The sequence below is a fragment of the Stenella coeruleoalba genome (genome assembly GCF_951394435.1).
Source record: "Stenella coeruleoalba genome assembly, chromosome: 19".
NCBI lineage: Eukaryota > Metazoa > Chordata > Mammalia > Artiodactyla > Delphinidae > Stenella > Stenella coeruleoalba.
The window spans coordinates 49,747,113-49,764,237 of record NC_137165.1 but is presented as its reverse complement, the minus strand read 5'-3'; the positions used below and the strand labels follow the sequence as shown (position 1 = coordinate 49,764,237).

At 61.2% G+C, this 17,125-nt stretch overlaps 2 protein-coding genes across 11 annotated transcripts in view; one reads left to right on the top strand and one right to left on the bottom strand.

Annotated features, from left to right (window-relative positions):
* BAIAP2 (BAR/IMD domain containing adaptor protein 2) overlaps window positions 1-14,524 on the top strand; it is a 71,533-nt gene extending 57,009 nt beyond the window's left edge. Inside the window, exons 9-16 of one of the 5 annotated variants that reach the window (XM_079903593.1) lie at window positions 138-339; window positions 982-1,183; window positions 1,815-1,910; window positions 2,140-2,208; window positions 2,619-2,781; window positions 4,618-4,652; window positions 7,339-7,386; window positions 12,831-14,524. In XM_079903593.1, the coding sequence (XP_079759719.1) occupies window positions 138-339; window positions 982-1,183; window positions 1,815-1,910; window positions 2,140-2,208; window positions 2,619-2,781; window positions 4,618-4,652; window positions 7,339-7,366 (795 nt within the window). In that variant the 3' untranslated portion in view covers window positions 7,367-7,386; window positions 12,831-14,524. Of the gene's footprint in view, window positions 1-137; window positions 340-981; window positions 1,184-1,814; window positions 1,911-2,139; window positions 2,209-2,618; window positions 2,782-4,617; window positions 4,653-5,403; window positions 7,030-7,338; window positions 7,387-12,830 lie in introns of those variants that run through there. The other 4 variants (XM_079903596.1, XM_079903592.1, XM_079903594.1 and 1 more) reach the window with 4 other exon arrangements.
* Window positions 14,525-14,886: 362 nt separating this feature from the next.
* Window positions 14,887-17,125, bottom strand: part of AATK (apoptosis associated tyrosine kinase) — a 38,826-nt gene continuing 36,587 nt past the window's right edge. For 3 of the 6 annotated variants that reach the window (XM_079904453.1, XM_079904452.1, XM_079904450.1), the window contains 3 exons: window positions 16,959-17,106; window positions 16,571-16,747; window positions 14,887-15,463 (listed from right to left, as the gene is read on the bottom strand). In XM_079904453.1, the coding sequence (XP_079760579.1) occupies window positions 15,423-15,463; window positions 16,571-16,747; window positions 16,959-17,106 (366 nt within the window). In that variant the 3' untranslated portion in view covers window positions 14,887-15,422. Of the gene's footprint in view, window positions 15,464-16,008; window positions 16,748-16,958; window positions 17,107-17,125 lie in introns of those variants that run through there. The other 3 variants (XM_079904454.1, XM_079904451.1, XM_079904449.1) reach the window with 1 other exon arrangement.

The following is a 17,125-nucleotide window of genomic DNA, read 5'->3' as shown; positions in this document are numbered from 1 at the left end:
GCCCCCCTTGGCACCAACGGTTGGCATCCCGTAGCAGCTGGGGTGCGCCCCTGCTGGGGGCAAGGGGTTCTCCACACTGGCCTCACCCGGGCCGGGCCCTCCTGCCACACCGCCCCCATGCCGCCTCTTCCCGACAGCGGTTGTCTGCCCAGGAGAACACGCCGGTCATGAATGGCGTCTCAGGCCCCGACAACGAGGACTACAACCCCTGGGCTGACCGCAAGGCCGCCCAGCCCAAGTCCACATCTCCTCCGCAGTCTCAGAGCAAGCTGAGCGACTCCTACTCCAACACGCTTCCTGTGCGCAAGAGCGTGGCCCCCAAGAACAGCTACGCCACCAGTAAGAGCTCCGCTGGGGCCCCGGCCCTGCCCGTAGTAGTAACATCACACCTGAGGGGAGGCTGGGGAGGTCCAGAGGCTCGCAAGTGTGCATGCCTGTGTGCAGCACCCCGGGGGCCCCTTTGAGATTGCCTTCCTGGACCCTTGGGCTTGGCCAGGCTCCCCCATTAAGTGAACGTGATAGGGCGGGGCAGTGTGGGGACGCCAGCAGCTCAGCTGGTGACAGGAGCAGGTGGATGACGCTGGGGAGGGCTTTGCCGACCGTGGCACAGGTTCCCGCCCTCCTACGTCTGCCGTGGTCGGCACTCTCCCTCCTGCAGCCCCACCGGTGGCCTCGGCCCGTGAGGGTCTCCTGAGTAGCAGATGGGAAAGCTGAGGCTCAGGCCCAGAGAATTGCCCCTGCTGATGAGTGGCAGGTCAGAGGCTGAATCCACACGCACCCCAGCTCCCGGCCCTTCCGCAGTGTGAGCCACGCAGCCCTGGAGGCCTGGTAGTCGCCCATCAGGATGGACAGTCCACCTCCAGGCCCACCTGGGGCCTCCTAGCCGCTCACCATCGGGCAGCTGAGCTGACGGGAGGGTGACCGTGCCCTTACCCGCTCGGGGCAGAGATCCCCCTCACACCTGCCCTGTCGTCCCGGCAGCCGAGAACAAGACCCTGCCCCGCTCGAGCTCCATGGCAGCTGGTCTGGAGCGCAATGGCCGCATGCGGGTGAAGGCCATTTTCTCCCACGCGGCTGGGGACAACAGCACCCTACTGAGCTTCAAGGAGGGCGACTTCATCACCCTGCTGGTGCCTGAGGCCCGTGATGGTTGGCACTATGGCGAGAGCGAGAAGACCAAGATGTGAGTCCTGTGTGGGCAGTGGGAACGTCGGCCTCATGACCTGGTCCTCAGACGTCCTGACTCTGGGCTCTGGGTCCTCCTTTGAACTGATGGTCCAGGTCCCACGCTTCTGTTGGGAGGGACAGATGTAGCCGAGGGCCCCCCACCGTCCCTCACTTCCACATCCCCTGACCTAGCCCATCATCCCACGTGTGCCCTCCCAGTCAGCAGAGGCCAGCCTTCCACCCCAAAACCTTTCCGTGCATGTGAGCAGCCCTCGCGCTGGGGTTCTAGAAGTGGCCTTGAGCCGGATGGGCCGCGCCGTCACGGCTTAATCGAACGCCTGTTGCCCAGAGGCTGTGCCAACGCCTGGCTCTTGTTCAGCCAGGGCCCGCCCAGGTCAGGGGCTGTCCCGTCCCACCTGCACGCTTCACACCCCACTCCACCGCCACCACCATTGTCTGCATGCGTCTGTCCGCCGGGTGAGAGACCCCTGCCCTGGGGCAGAAGCAGCCTGCCTTAGCCGGGAGGAAGATGCTGCGCGGAGCCTGGCTCTGGCCCACTGGCAGCCGCCACCCTTGAGGGGCAGCTCTGAGGAGCGGGGTCACCGGCAGGGCACCCGCATCCCCAACACCACACCTGCCTCCCCCAGGCAGCCTCTCACGTTGGTGCCGTGGTTCTGTGTGGCCAGTTGGGGCTCCGCCCAGCTGGGCCACGTGGCAGGAAACCAGCCCTGTTTGTTGAAGAAGTAAGAGCCCTGCTTGGGTCCTGGCACCTTCCCTCACCCCCAGCCTGGCTCCCGTCCGGAGCAGGGCAGTTCCGAGCTGCATGCATGCCCCGCGTGGGTGCTGCGGTCTCTTGGTCTCCCTGGAGCGTGCACACGTGTTCCCTCAGGTGCAGCCAGGCCGGGGAATGGGTGGGACTTGGCGCCGGAACGCAGAGGCCCTGGCACACTCTGACAGGGTCTGCTCTTCCAGGCGGGGCTGGTTTCCCTTCTCCTATACCCGGGTCCTGGACGGCGACGGCGGTGACAGATTGCACATGAGGTGAGCATGCCGACAGGGGCAGGTGGCCCATAGCTCTGGGAAGGGGCTGCGCCTTTGAGGCCCTAGGGTGCAGGGGTGCGGAGGTGCTCTGAGGGCGGCGTCTGAGAGCCCCGGGGGTCGCTGCCAGCTGTGGGGGGCGGGGTGGGGGCCCCGTGAGCCCCCCAGGTCCCTCTGGCCCTCGGGAAAGCAGGAGACTCGCTGCCGGAGCCAGCAAGGGGCTGAGCGGCTGCCGTAGGGCTCGGCTCCCCTCCCGCCTGCACGCTTCACACCCCGCTCCTAGGAGGGGGCTGGCCCACGGGGCGGCGTGGCTGCACCCCAGGCCCCAGAGAGCAGCCTCTCGTTCCGCCTCCCTTGCGGGGCCCGGCGAGGTGGGGGGCCCGAGCTGACGGCCCTGCGCCACGTCCCCACAGCCTGCAGCAGGGGAAGAGCAGCAGCACGGGCAACCTCCTGGACAAGGAAGACCTGGCGCTCCCGCCCCCCGACTACGGCACATCATCCCGGGCCTTCCCCGCCCAGACGGCCGGCCCTTTCAAGCAGAGGCCCTACAGCGTGGCCATGCCTGCCTTCTCCCAGGTGAGCTGGGGGCCTTGGCAGGGGCCGTTGATGGGTGGGCTCGGCTGCAGTCCTGTGTTGGCACCTCCACCGGAAGGCCGTGGGCTCGGGGGTCTGGGCCTGGCATCTGCACCCCTGCTGTGGCCACCTCAGGGGGCACGGCCAGACGTCCTCTATAGTCTCAGGGCTCTAGAGAAGGCACGGCGGCCCCTCTGCCTGCCCTTCCCTCGGGCTCGGGTGCTGCCGGCCTTGAGACTGCACTGGACGCTGCCTCTCGGGAGGAGCCCCTTCCCTGAGAGCCGTGGGGCTCCTGCCATCATGGGTCCGAGTGCAGACGAGTGCCTGCCACTCTGGGCCTGAGACGTGGCCGGAACCTTCTAGTTAGTGTGTTTCTGGGGCCCTTAGGAGGCAGGGCCGGGCACGTGAGGTCAGGCCACCTGGTACCAGGCGACCAGAGGCAGAAGACTGAGGCTTGGGTCCCCGGTGGATCCCCTGATGGATCCCCCGTGTGCCTGGTGGTCTTGAGGTCAAGGCGGGGCTGGGGTGTGAGTGTGGACGGTGCTGCACAGCTCTGCTGGGGAAGCTCGTGGGGTGGAGGGGGCCCAGGCTTCCAGGACGTTCATCTGCTGTGGCTGCGTGGTAGGTGGGGGCCAGCAGCTCTGTTCCGGTGCCGCTCTCTAGGGCAGGGCCTCCCTCGGTTTGGGGATTGGGGGGCCCAGCCAGATGGGAGAGAAGAGAAGAGAACTCAGGTTTCTCTAGGGTTTGAGCAGCCAGAGAGTTGACCCAACAGCTGGGGCTCCCATATTGACAGTGTGATGTCAGAAGTGGGTGAGGCAGGGAAGGGCTCTGGGTGCGTGGTGGCCGACTCTCCCTTCCAGCTGTCCCTGTCCTGTCCTGTCCTCGGCCACCTCTCCTTCCTGTGAGGAGGGCTCAGCTGGTATATGCTGTGTGAGGTGTCGAGGGTGGAGGGAGCCGTCTTCAGGGAATTGACGGCTCAGGCAGAGTGAACACGTGATTCGAGACTGCTTAAGTGGTGAGAGGGGAAGGCCGAGGTGGTGTGGCCGGACCCTTGGATGGAACCTTTCAGAGAAGGTGATGTTGGGACCAGTGGCCAGGGCCAGCAGCAGGGAGGGAGAGGCTGATCCCACCTTGGGAGAGGCGTGGCGCCTCGGGGGGCCACAGGGCCAGGCTGCGGAGCAGTGAGACGCTTCAGTCCCTCTGCAGCCTCACCCAGGCCTCGGCTGGCCTGGCCTGGAGAGGTCTGACCACTGCTTGTTGCTCTCGCTTCCTGGTTGCTGGTTTTGGTTTTGATGCTTAGAGAGCTGAGGAGGGTGTCCCCAGTACCCCTCAATGGCTTTGGGGCGGCAGCTGCTTCAGGGCCAGGAAGCTGCAGCTGGGTGTGGGGTGCTCAGGGGCCGGCACAGGCATGCATGAGGCAGGCGTGCGGGTGACCTTCGGTGCAGCCGCCCTCCCCACGCCAGCCTCCGCCAGCCTGGCTTCCCCGATGCCCCACCGTCAGTGGTTTCAGCCTCTGGGTTCCCCAGGAAGCCCTCACTTGCCAGGTGTTCCTACCATGTGACCTGCAGGGCCTAAGAGCCATAGGGAACATGGTTGGAAGGGCGTCATCAGGTGGTCTGTCTTGTGTGTGCCCGGGAGCGTGAGCTCACCGTCGGCCGCTGGCCAGATAAGGAGACATCCCTGTGAATTGGGAGGTCACTGCTCAGGAGGGGAGGGGCCCCTTCATGTCCTCAGCTGCAGGCAGCACTGCACACCCTGGGGTTAGGAGGGGACCTGCCCTGCAGATCTGGCCTCACCCCCTGAACCCCAGCCTGACCTGTTTCTTCCTTTCCTCCCCAGGGTTTGGATGATTACGGGGCACGGGCCGTGAGCAGGTAAGGGGTTTTGAGACTCGTCTTGGGGAGCTGTGGTTTTGGGGAGCTGTCCCACCGGAGGCTGGAGTTGGGTGTCTCCCCTCCCAGGCCTGCTCTGTTGGGGCCTGGCTGGAGACCATGGTGTCGCCACTCTGAGTCAGTGAGCGGGGCCCAGGGTGCCTGTTCTCTGCCCCTCACTGCGTTGTGCCTTCCCCCAGTCCGCCCTGTAGGGCAGGGCCCTCGGTGCAGGATGCCCTGTCCCCTGGCAGTAGCCCAGGGTCCCCAGATAACGCCGAGTGGGGGAAGCAGCCCCTCCTGGAGCTGCCTTCATGCTCCCCTTGCGGGCAGGTGGGTGGGTTGGAGCAAGCCGGGCCTGGCCCTGTGCCCAGGCCGGAGTCAGGGACCCACTGCAGCCACTACTGGGGCTCCCGTTCTTTCCTGGTGGGGCCCTCGGGCTGCCCACAGCCGCAGCATGACCCCCTCACCTGGTGGTTTTGTGGCCCTGCTCTTTCCTGGCGTCCACACCTGCTTGTCCAGACCTCGGCCAGGAGGGGGGCCCGCCCCTGGGCTCGTCTCCCCGGAACCAGCCCAGGCCAGTGCAGATGGCTCAGGGCTGCAGCCTCCTGAACCCCTGACCCGGGCGCAGCCCTTGTCCAGGCTCTGGGGGTCTCCTGTCACCACTCCCCCAGGGCCGGTGGCCAGTCGCGCGGCTGGGAGGGCAGCTGCGGGGGAGGTGTGCGGCCCGGCAGCTGTCCTGTGCTTTGTTTCACAGCGGCAGTGGCACGCTGGTGTCCACAGTGTGAGGACGCTGACCCCGGGCAGCTGCTGCTCAGAAGAGCTTCCGCCGTCTCCCCACCCCCCCCCCCCACCCCGGTCTGTCTGGTCTCCATCTGTTTCCTCCTCGGCTCTCGTTGGTTTCTTCCTGGGTTGTTTCTCTTTCCCACTTGCCCCCTCACCCCCGCCTTTTGGTTCGTGACCCCAGACTCTGTGATCCCCCAGGGTCCATGGTGCTGCCCCATCTCCGCTCCCTGTGTTTACACGCCCCCACCCGTGTGTTGGGACCTGCCGCTGGGCAGCGCGGGCGGGGTGTCCTCGCCGCTACTCCCCATCCGCCGTATTCATGACACGCTGTCCCTCTTTGAAGGCTCACCGTGAGCCAGGTCTAAAAAGTTTGAAGAAAAAGAAAAATCTTTAAAAAACAAAAAAACAAAAAGATAAAAAACAGGAAAAGGACTTTTTTTTCCTGAAAAACAAAAACAGATATGCATGGACTCCGGTGTACGTACTGTTATCTCTGCATCTGACCCCCCAGCACACGCTGGCACCTGTGTCAGGAGAGGGAGGGTGCTGGGGGCTCCACAAGGCTTGTGGCCCCGGGGGCATCCTTCCAGGCCGCATCCAGAGAAGGGCTCGGGCTGAGCCGGGGGGCCTCCTGAGGAAGCTGGCCGCTCCTGTGAGGGAGGCCGCAGCCCCCAGCCCTGCCTGCCCGCCAGGCCGGGCTCCTGACCGCTTCCTTGTCCCGGACGCCATTGGACGATGTACAGACCAGAGCACGGCGCCAGCCTCGGGGCGCCGTGACCGCACAGTGCACTGGCGGGGAGGGGGACCGGCCGCACTCGGACATTCCAAAGACTTCCAGAGACCACCCCCAACCCCACGTGTTCTGGAAATCATTTCTTTAACCAGCCTGTGAAGGAGTGAGGGCGGCTCTGGGCGCTACACCCCTGCACCTGCCGTCGGGGAGCAGGCAGTCCCTGCCCAGTCCTCCCTAAACGCTCTCGTCTCTCTGTGTGTCTTGGTGACTTCAGAAACAGACATGCTGGACTGAGTGGCTGGCTACTGGTATTGCCTCTTCACGCCTTGAATCTGGGAAGTGAGCGAGGGCGCAGCCGCTCCGTCCTTCCCGCCACGGGAGCCCCCGTGAAGCTGTGGACGCTCCTTTTTTTGATGTGATTTAGCAAAACCCTCCCACCCCCTCCCGTGGACTAGAACATGGCTGGTAGCATTTGTGAGAGAAGCAGCTCAAGACGCAGACAGACCCTGTTTTATAATTAAGGAAAAAACAAAGCCAGAACATGGACCTTTGTAAAAAGAGCCTTCTATGTTGGTGTTCTAATTTTGCTAAAAGATCTCAAATCCAGGGGATTCCATGCTCAATGGATGAATGTAGACACAAAACCGCAAAACTTGTATGAAGATGTAAAGTGCTGAAAATATTTTTCCTGTTTCCTTTCGTCTTTTTTTTTTTTTTTAATCTGAATTGTGCCCTGTACTGCAGTTGTTTGAATAAAAGTTTTATTTATTGCATCGAGTTGGGTGTGGCGCCTCCTTCCAGCCCCTCTGCGTGTGTCCGGGCCACGTGCAAAGCCTGGCCTCCTCGCCGACAGAGTGACCAAGGTGCAGAGCGTGCCAGGCCACACTGCTCTCCCTGGGGGCGCCTGGGGAGGCCCGCACCTGGGGGAGAGCCACATGGGCCTGATCCAGGGACGCCCTGCTTGAGCTGCTCCTTGGAGCTGCCTCCCTGCAGACCCCTCCCGCGGGCTGGAGAGCCAGCTCTGCCCTGTGGCTGGTGGTACAGGCTCCTGGCAGCATATGCTAGCTGCCAGGCGTCCCCCCATCCTCCATCCGGCTTATGTCCCCTCGGAGTCCTCAGACCTCACTCCCACCTGCTCCACGTGCATCAACTGAGCCCTGTGTTTCCTTGCAGTGCCGATGTGGAAGTGGCCAGATTTTGAGCGGCCCCTGACTAGAGTTAGTAAGTTGCCCTGGTTTTCTTATGCTGGGGTCCGAGGGTCTGCTGAGCCTGCGTCTGCTCTCGGCTCTGGGTCTTTGCCTCCCTGGACCTCTCCTTGGGCTCTCGGATTTCCTCCCTCTGGAAGCTTGCGGGTCTGTCCTGGCCCTCTGTCTGGGTTCCCTGTTGCTTCTGCTGGGTGCTTTGGCCATAATCGGGGTGAAGCCTGGTGATCAGCTGCGAGGCTGGCTTTGGGCTCCTTCGGCTGAGTGCCCCTCAGACCGGTCCCTGAGCGTGGGTCTGAGCCCGGCCTGGCTGGCTCCTGGGTTGGTGAGTATCGCAGCCCCTCGAGGGCTGGGGAGACCAGGATGGGTGTGGGGATAGCGCCATGGCCTGTGCCCAGGTGAGAGCCACAGGCACGCGGGAGCAGCAGCATGCATCTGCCCCGCAGGGGATGAGCAGATGCAGTGGCCCCGTTCTGCGCAGGCTCAGCTGCTGTCTGCCCCGACATGGCTCCAGGGGGCTACTCCAGGCTTCCAGAGCAGGCCCCAGGGGCCTCCTCCAGCTCCCAACTGGTGATGGTCCCTTCCCCTGTGCCCTTGGAAAGCAAGCGCCAACAGCTGGGGTGGGGCGTGCAGGGGGAGCCCACTGCTCTGGGCTCCTGTGCCTGGGTCTGGGCAGCACTGCTGCCCCTCTGCCCCACCCCAGCCCTGTCACTGAGAAGTCTGCTGCGCGAAGCTGGCACGTGGGCCCTTTACAAAGATGGTCATCACTTCACCTCCTTGGGTGTCATGGAGATGCCATCCTCCCTCCCTGTGGGCAGCAGGTCCTGGACTCTCCCTCTCCCTCCTTCACTGCCTTTCTTGGTTTTTTTTTTGGTGTGTGTGTGTGTTTGTTTAGGCCACACTGCGTGGCTTGTGGGATCTTAGTTCCCTGACCAGGGATCAAACCCGGGCCCCCAGCAGTGGAAGCGCAGAGCCCTAACCACTGGACTGCCAGGGTTTTTTATCTATATATATGTTTGTTTGTTTTTTCCTGCCTTTCTCTTGATGAGTTGCAGTGTGAGTTCTGGAAAACTCTAGAGACAAGTGCTCCTGAAATTGGGGGATGGGAGAAATGACTTTGACCCTGGCTCAGCAGTGGGTGACCTGGGCCACTCTCCTCCCCTGCATCTATCCCTCTTCTTCCGAGATGCTTTGAGACACCTGCATCTCCCACCCCCACCTCTGCTGCCCTCGTGGTCCCTCTGAGCTGGTGGAGCCCAGCTGATCTCACCCACTGGAGGTACTGGAAGGGGGTGAAGGCTCAGGGAGGCTCGTGTGGCCTCTGCCTAGAACCCCACCCCTGGATGGAGGGCAGAGCCCCAGGGGCACGGCGGGCGGGGGTGCACTCATCTCTGGGAGCTCACAGCACGGCGGCCGCAGGGTCTGCCTGTCCTGATGATCCTACCAGGTGCGGGGGTGTCACAAGCCACCGCTGGTTGGTTGAGGGACGTTGCTCAACTTTGCCAGAGCTCACAGCCCTGGGAGGAGGGCCGGGGAGGAGAACGACTCAAGTCCAGAAGGGCCGACGTTCTGAAGTTGTGCCACGTTTTAAGAGGAAAATGTGGAGGAAGTTGAAATCTATGCTGTGACTGCTCTTCGCTCCTTCTCTGCCCCGGAGTCACCACAGGACACAAGCCATGCTTCGTGCTGACCGGGCTGTTCTCAGAACCACCCCCTTTCTTATTCAAGAAGTGGATTCAGAAGATAACCGAAGGTGATTCCACCAAATCCTCAGTGACGAATGTTTCATGAGCCTGGACCCGAATGCTGCTTGGCTGCAGGGGTCCCACCTTGTCAGGCTGTGGGGGTCTGCAGAGGACTGGGTGGTGGGGACAGCCATTCCTGGCGGGGGGCCTGGCTCATGCCTCCCTTCACCATGCCCGGGACTTCAGGCCTGCCCCCCGGAGGATACAAATCCATTCCGTATAAAAGCTACCGGCTGTCCCTGTGTCCCTGCTCAGGAGGGGGACAGAGCCCAGCCACCAGTCGGGCACCTGAGTGCCTGGTGGCCCTGCCTGGGGAGGGGCCCTGGCATCCTGACAGCACTGGCTCTCGCATACTCCAGCGTCTCCCATTTGGGTCAAGAAGAGCTTGTTCTGTGTCTGGGTGGTCGTCTGTTGATTGGCCCCGGCGTCCACCCCTGGGCAGTGACGGACGTCTGCAGGACAGCAGGATCAGCAGTGCCTCAGGTCCAAATCTTGTCATGTTTTGTCATCCCAGTGTTGACCCAAGTCCCTCACCTGGGGTCACTCAGGTGCCCTCCCCGGGGGTAGCTCTTAAGCCTGTTCTTTCACAGAACATCCCAGAAGGTGGTGAGCACCCAAGGGGGCCTCACACTTCCTCTGATGCTGAAGGGTGGGAGTGTCCCACCCAGGGGTCTCTGGCTGGGGCTGCAGGAGGGAGTCGCTCCAGAGGTCTGGAGTGATTACAGCTGCCACCTCCTTCCTCAGAACCTGCAGTGTGGACAGCACATGCTTCTTCCATGGTCACACTGTTTTGGGGGACGGTGTGGGTCAGAGGCCAGACACCCTCTTCAGGGAGGTCTTCCTGGTTCAGGTGGTAGTGTGGGTTTGCCACTGACCCTTTTTTTTTAATTGAAGTATAGTTGATTTACAGTGTTGTGTTAATTGCTGCCATGTAGCAAAGTGACTCAGTTATACCCATATATATTCTTTTTTATATTCTTTTCCATTATGGTTTATCACAGGACACACTGAATGTAATTTCCTGTGCTATACGGTAGGACCTTGTTTACCCATTCTATATATAATAGTTTTCACTTGCTAATCCCAAACTCCCAATCCACCCCTCCCCACCCCTCTTCCTCCTTGGCAACCACAAGTCTGTTTTCTATGTCTGTGAGTCTGTTTTGTAGATAAGTTCATTTGTATAATTTTTTTAGATTTTATATATGTGATATCATGTGCTATTAGTCATTCTTCACTTAGTATGAGAATCTCTAGGTCTATTCATGTTGCTGCAAATGGCATTATTTCATTCTTTTTTATGGCTAATATTCCATTGTGTATATACCACATCTTTATTCATTTATCTGTCAGTGGACATTTAGGTTGTTTCCATGTCTTGGCTAGTGTGAATAGTGCTGCTGTGAACATAGGGGTGCATGGATCTTCTTGAATTAGTTTCATCTGGATCACATGGCAACTCTAGTTTTGGGGGGAACCTCCAGACTCTTTTCCATAGTGCCTGCACCAATCTCCCACCAACAGTGTAGGGAGGTTCCCTTTTCTCCACACCCTCTCCAGCATTTGTAATTTGTAGACTTCTTAATGATGGCCATTCTGACCAGTGTGAGGTGGTACCTCATTGTAGTCTTGATTTGCATTTCTCTAATAATTAGCAATGTTGAGCATCTTTTCATATTCATGTTGGCCATCTGTATGTCTTCTTTGGACAAATGTCTAGTTAGGTCTTCTGCCCATTTTTCGATTGGGTTGTTTGGTTTTTTGTTGTTGAGAGGTATGAGCTGTTTGTATATTTTGGAAATTAAGTCCTTGTCAGTTGCTTCATTTGCAAATATTTTCTCCCAATCTGTAGGCCGTCTTTTTGTTTGTTTACGGTTTCCTTTGCTGTGCAAAAGCTTGTAAGTTTGATTAGGTCCCATTTGTTTATTTTTGCTTTTGTTTTTATTGCCTTGGGAGACTGACCTAAGAAAACACTGGTACGATTTACGTCAGAGAATGTTTTGCCTATGTTTTCTTCTAGGAGTTTTATGGTGTCATGTCTTATATTTAAGTCTATAAGCCATTTTGAGTTTATTTTTGTATATGGTTTGAGGGTGTGTTGTAACTTCGTTGATTTACACGTGGCTGGTCACTGACCCTTTCTGATGAGAATGTAGGTGCGTCAGGACACACCCGGCTGGAACTCCCTTTTGCCCCTGGCTCTGGTCAGCACAGGTGCCATCCTCCCTTCTCTGGGTCCCTTCCCCTGCTGGGTCCCCGACTCTGGATGGACAAACCTGCCCCGTTTCCAGCCCCACAAGACCCCCCGCCATGACCCTGGCTGCAGACCGCCAAGGGCATGGAGCCCTCCTCTAGGACAAATGTCCAGTCAAGGCGGCCGCCCCCGTGGCTGCCCTGCATCCTCCGTCCCAGGGCAGATGACGCTGGTCACAGCAGAACCTCGGTTTCAGAATCTCCAGGCTGCCCCTGCCTGGGGCCAGTGGGGCTGAAGCACATCTGCTCAGACCCAAGCCTGGGAGGCCAGAGAGGACCTGAATGAGGGAGACTGAGGCCCCGCCGGCTGGAAGGGCCTTTCATCAGGTGCAGATGTTCCGAGGCAGGGGTGGAACGGCTGCGGGTGCTGCCAACTGTCAGGCAGCATCTTGGAGATGCAGATCAGTCTCCTCTCACTAGTTCATCCTTTGGACTCAGTTGTTCAAAGTGCCTCAGTGTTTTAGAAAATGCCAGGTCCTCAGGCAAACACAGGGTTGCCCACCCCACGTTCTATCTTCCTGGGCACCTGGACAGAGCGCCCACCCAGCTCCTGTGGACACCCAGCCATGTCAGAGGCCACTCCCGCCCCAGGTAACAGCTCCCGTTCAGGCCGAGCCCTCCGTGTCCCACGTGCCATCCGTGCTGTCACCCTTGGGACTGCCTGACGTCCCCTGGCCTGCTCTCCTGTGCCGTCTCCACCTGGGCAGGTCCTCGGAGCCCGCCGAGGAGGAGAGGCCTCCGTGAGCACGAGGCCAGGTGCCAGCCCCACCCTGCACTCATCTCGTTCCATCTCAGCCCCTTGTCTGGTGCGTCTGTCTGTCTGTCAGCCGCAGCCTCGGCACGCAGGGGCAGGCACGGCTCCTCTCTGAGGAGGCGGTCAGCCCCTCCGCAGGGGCTGCGGGCGTCCACTCCTACCAGCCCCGTTGTCGCTGGGGTGCCTGCGCCTCGTGTCTGTCATGTCGGCATGGGACGGGCCACTCTCTGGGCCCCCAGGATGCATGGGCTGGGCTTGTGCACTCTGCTGAGCTGTGGCTCTATGTGTCAACAGCTGTGTCCTTGCAGATGGGCTCAGCTGCTGCTCCCGGGCAGGTGGCGGGGGCGCTTGGCCTTGGGGGGCGGCGCACCGAGCTCGGGTGCGGCTCATGTGGGGCTGCCTCAGGTTGCAGAGAAAGGACCAGGGCTGATGTGGCGGGGCCCCCCCATGCCCACCCACCCTGCCTGTGGGAGGGTTGACGGTTTGAGGTGGGGCACCTGGGGGGGGTGAGCAGAGGGTGGCGCGCTGGGGCTCAGCTGGCCTTGCGGACAGCGCCCCTTTCTGGCTCTCCCCTGTGGCCTCTGCCACCCCTGGGCCCTGAGCTCAGAGGCTGGGCCATCGGGGTCCAGGTGGGTGCCGTCTGTAGCCACAGGGAGGCGCTCAGCACCCCTCCCGAAAACCACTCAAACCACTCTTCTCTCCTCTTCTCAGGAATCCCTTCGCCAGCGTCCAGCTGAAGCCGACGGTGACCAATGACAGGTCTGCCCCACTCCTCAGCTGACGGCCACATCTGCACCCACTGCCTGTGGGGCTCCTCCTCCCACACCCTGACCTGTAACCTGTTTTGTTACAATCTGCTTGCTCCCCATTTAGAGAATTGTCTCCTTCCAAGCCCTTCTGCCCCCACCTCAATCTGGCCTGGGCTGGACCCCGGCTGTTCCTACAGGGTCAGGAGGTGGCATGGCCGTGGCCAAGGAGAGTGAGGGGAGCAGGGACCTGCTGCCTGGGCTGGGCGGCCAACCTTTTGAATCAGGCCCATCTGTCGTGTGGGCCAGGGAGCCCCCAAGGTGCAGGGAGGGCCATCGCATCAGCTTGTAGCTGTAAGGGGAGCCCCTGTCTGGTCAGTAATGAGGCCGCCCACCTGTAGTACGTGCCTGCGGCAGCAATGCAGGGGCAAGGGGAGGGGAGGGGAAGGGGAGAGCGAGGGCCGGCCTCCCTTCCTTGGATTTAGTATGAGCACAACTTCCTGGCAGACCCCTGATTGGGGCTTTGCTGGGTCTCCCCCCTGCCACTGGCAGTTTTGTGGGCCTCTCTGTCCCAGTTTCTCCCTGCCCACACCCTAACTCCCATCCAGAACTGGCTGCAGGGCCCCCAGCTCTCCTCCCTGTCCCCAGGGTGGTCGGTGCTGTGGCCTGGCTCCCCAAGCTGTGTGCCATTGAGGGGGCCTACCCCAGGATTCCTGGGTGGGCCCCCTCAATGCTCTGGCTGTTTCCATATTTCAGCTGAAATATAAGATTTTAGAAGCTATCGGATCCATGCTGTTTGACATTTAAGGCTGAAATACAGCCGTGCTAATAACCACGTTGGTGACAGCAGTCCTTACCTCAGGAGACGTTCAGTTCCGGGCAGCGTTCGCTTGCTCCTCCCAGACCCTCCCAGGAGGGGCTCTGCGCACAGCCCAGAACACGAAGCACAGGGGGTGGGGCCCCAGAGGCTCTCACCTTGCAGAAGCTGGAGGCAGGCCAGGTGAGGCGAGGCAGGGTCACAGGGCAGATGTTTGCGGTGGAGGGGCACAGAAGCCCCACCTCCTCACAACCCACCTTGCTCCCAGCTCACCGCCCCCTCACCCGGCCTCCCCGTGCTGAGGGACAGGGGCCACCCCTGGAGAGGCAGGAGGAAGAGCTTCCCGGAGAGGTTCCCTCTCACCCTTACCTAGGTAGGGCCAGCTTCCAGGCAGGAAGTGAGGGCTGCAGGCGTCAGTCCGCTGGCCCTGTTCTGGGAAGACACCCCAACCTGGGCACCCTAGGGGCCCAAGGTCACTGTGTCCCTCCACCAAGGTGTGCCAAGGACAGCTAGAGGAAGGGGTGGTCTCCCTCCTGCATCCCCCAGTGGTCAGAAGGGACTATAGGGACCCCACCCCAGCACAGCCCATGCCCCCTCCTGCCCAAGGCTTTATCTGCAGACTCCGAAAGAAAACACGCTTAGCACGAAGGCTTTTTTCCTTAGTTTTGATTTCTCTTAAAAAACAGACAAGAAAGGAACAAGACGATCATTGTACCAGCATCATAAGCCTCAAATAAACAAAAAAAAACAAGTTCAAAACAAGTCCCCACCCACACCCCCACCCCAAAAGCAACAATAAATTTTATGTCTCTTTGGCAACAATAACTTAAAAGCATCCCTCTTCCATCTGTTCTGACAACAGCGTTACAAAAATACCCCCTGTGCTGCCCTGCCCCACCCTCCCTCCCAGCTCCACCCCTTCCCACTGTCTCCATCCCTGCAGTAGGAACCCCCTGACACTGACCGTGGGGGGCAGCCGCCACTTTCCTTTGGCAGCTGGGCCGGGCTGGGCCCTACCTTGCAGAGGGGAGCCACAGACACCTCTAGACAGGGGCTGAAGCAGCAGGACTGCGACCTGAAAGCCCCCCATCTTTCGGGCTGCCCACCTCAGTCCCCTCGCAGGGCTCCAGTGGGACCCAGGCAGGAGCCGGCCCATACCCTGTGGGAAGGGAGAGCTTACGGTCTAACTGATTCAGTGAAGGGGAAACAGCCACAGACTTGGAGCGGGGACCCACGAGCCCGGTGTCCTCTTCTTGCACTGAGCAAACCCTGAACCGGCAGAAGGGGCAAAGGGGGCAGGGAGAGGCCGTCCTAGCAGGCCTGTACCTGCCCTCTCACCTGGGGTGAGGACACAGCAGCCTGTAATACACCACAGGAACCTGTAGGCAGGGCGTGCGAGGGCCCCTGGCCTCAGAGGCCAAGCAGTCTTGACAGCAGGGGGCCGGGGGGGAGGGGGCAGCTTCAGGGTGAGGGGCGGCTGTAGGGCATCCCTAGGGCCTAGCAGCAAACCCAAGTGTCCAGGACAAATCCTGCCCCCAGGGCAGCACAGGGCTGGTGTGCACAGATGCTCTTATGTCCAGTGCCTGCCCTGCTCCTCCAGGGTGCTGCATGGGGCACCGAAGCGCTTGGAAGCTGCTGCTGACCACTGCCAAGATGAAAGTCCCCACCACTCTTGGTCACCATCCTCGCTGCTGCCGGGGAGAGAACCGGCAGGGGATCCAAGCAGGGGCTGCCTGGGGCTCAGGCCTCTTTACAGCTGCCCCCAGCACCTGCTGTAGGACCTGGCAAACATGTTTAGGGAGACACTGGGGCCACAGGGACTCCTGAGAGCACCCTCCCCTCCAAGGACAGCCAGAGTCCCCTCGCCCAGGGCTTTCACCTGGCCTCAATCCCTGGCTTACGGGCCACTGAGCAGCTGGGGCTGCAGCAGGCCTACCTGCCTGCCTATCTAGGTAGGAGCCAGACGATTATCCTTCCCGCCACATCACCAGGGATCGGGCCCAACAAAGCTCAACGTCAGCCCTCTGAGTCCTCTTTTTACAGGTGGGAAAACTGAGACCCGAGCAGGACTGGGCTGGCCAGGGTCACACACTCGCCTCCTGGTGACCTGCTTGCTTGTTCAGATATCCATTAAGGGCACACTGTGTGACACAAACAGACCAGCACATCCTTCCCTAGAGGCTGCAGCCACATGCCAAGGGCCGCAAGGGAGGGGCTGGGTCTGCCAGGGGGACAAGATAAGTAGGGGCATCTTAGTGGAGGTGAGCTTTCAGGGAAGCCTAGTAGAATGGGGTGGTGGCAACTGGGCAGGTATGAGCCCACCTGGTCTGAGGTTGACAGGAGTAGAGCTTGGAGGGAGGAGTGAGCTAAGGCCCCTGAGTAGGGCCCCACGTGGGCACCTGAGTCACCACCACCATCTCTGGACAAGCCATTAGATCTGAGATGGGGGGCTGGTGGATGAGGCAGACCAGCAGGGGCTGGGAAGGTTCTGGCAGGAGAGGCTGCTGCAGGTCAGAGAGCAGGGTGGGGGGCACTCAGTGTCCAGCCTGGTGCCTTCGGAGGAGGGAGAAAAGAGCGGGGCGGTGCGGGGGGTGGGGGTGGGGCAGGGAGTGGACATCCAACCTACATCCCGAGAGTGCTGAGCCAGCTTTGTCTGGGGCACTGCATCTCCTCAGGGCGGTGAGGAAACGTGCCAAGGTGGCCACAACAAACAGGCCTGGCGTGACCTGACCTCTCTGAGCCTCAGTTCCCCCGTCTGAAAACTGAGCTTGTCCAGAAAACACGAAATAACGAGCGTAGGGCCTCGCGCCCAGCAGGTGCCCTTCCCAGCCGCCCTCACCACTGTCCTGACTCAGTATCCCCTCCCGCCAGCCCCACCGCAGCCTCACCTCCCACGGACCCGGAGTCCGAGTCGGTGACGTGTGTGATGGAGAAGCGGGACGCAGGCGCTGGTGAGACAGTGAAGCGAGAGAAGGGGCTGGGCTTGGCGGGCGCAGCGGGGACGCACGGGGTAGGCTCCTGGGCCGGCGTCGGCGGGAGGCCATCGTCCCACTCGAACCCTCCGCCTGCGAGGTGCCCGCCGTCAGTTGTGGACCGGATGGGGGAGACACCGCCCGGAGCAAGAAGTCACGTCCAGGCCCCGCCCACCAGCTAAGTCACAGGCCCACCCCCACCCCGCCATGTTGCCCCGCCTCCATGAGGGCCCCACCCACCCCGTTGCCCCACCCACCCCCGTTGCCCCACCCTCGCCGCCGCGTCACCCCGCCTCCAGCTCACCCTCTTCGGCCGCGGGGCCGTCGGGGAAGCGGTCAGCCCGCCGAGGCCGGCCGGGGGTGCTGGGGGAGCCCGGGCTGCCCACCGGGAACGTGGGGGACGACTCCTTGGCGCCAGGGAAGGGCTCCCCGAGCTCCCGGGTGGGGCTTTCCTGGAGGATCAGAACAGCA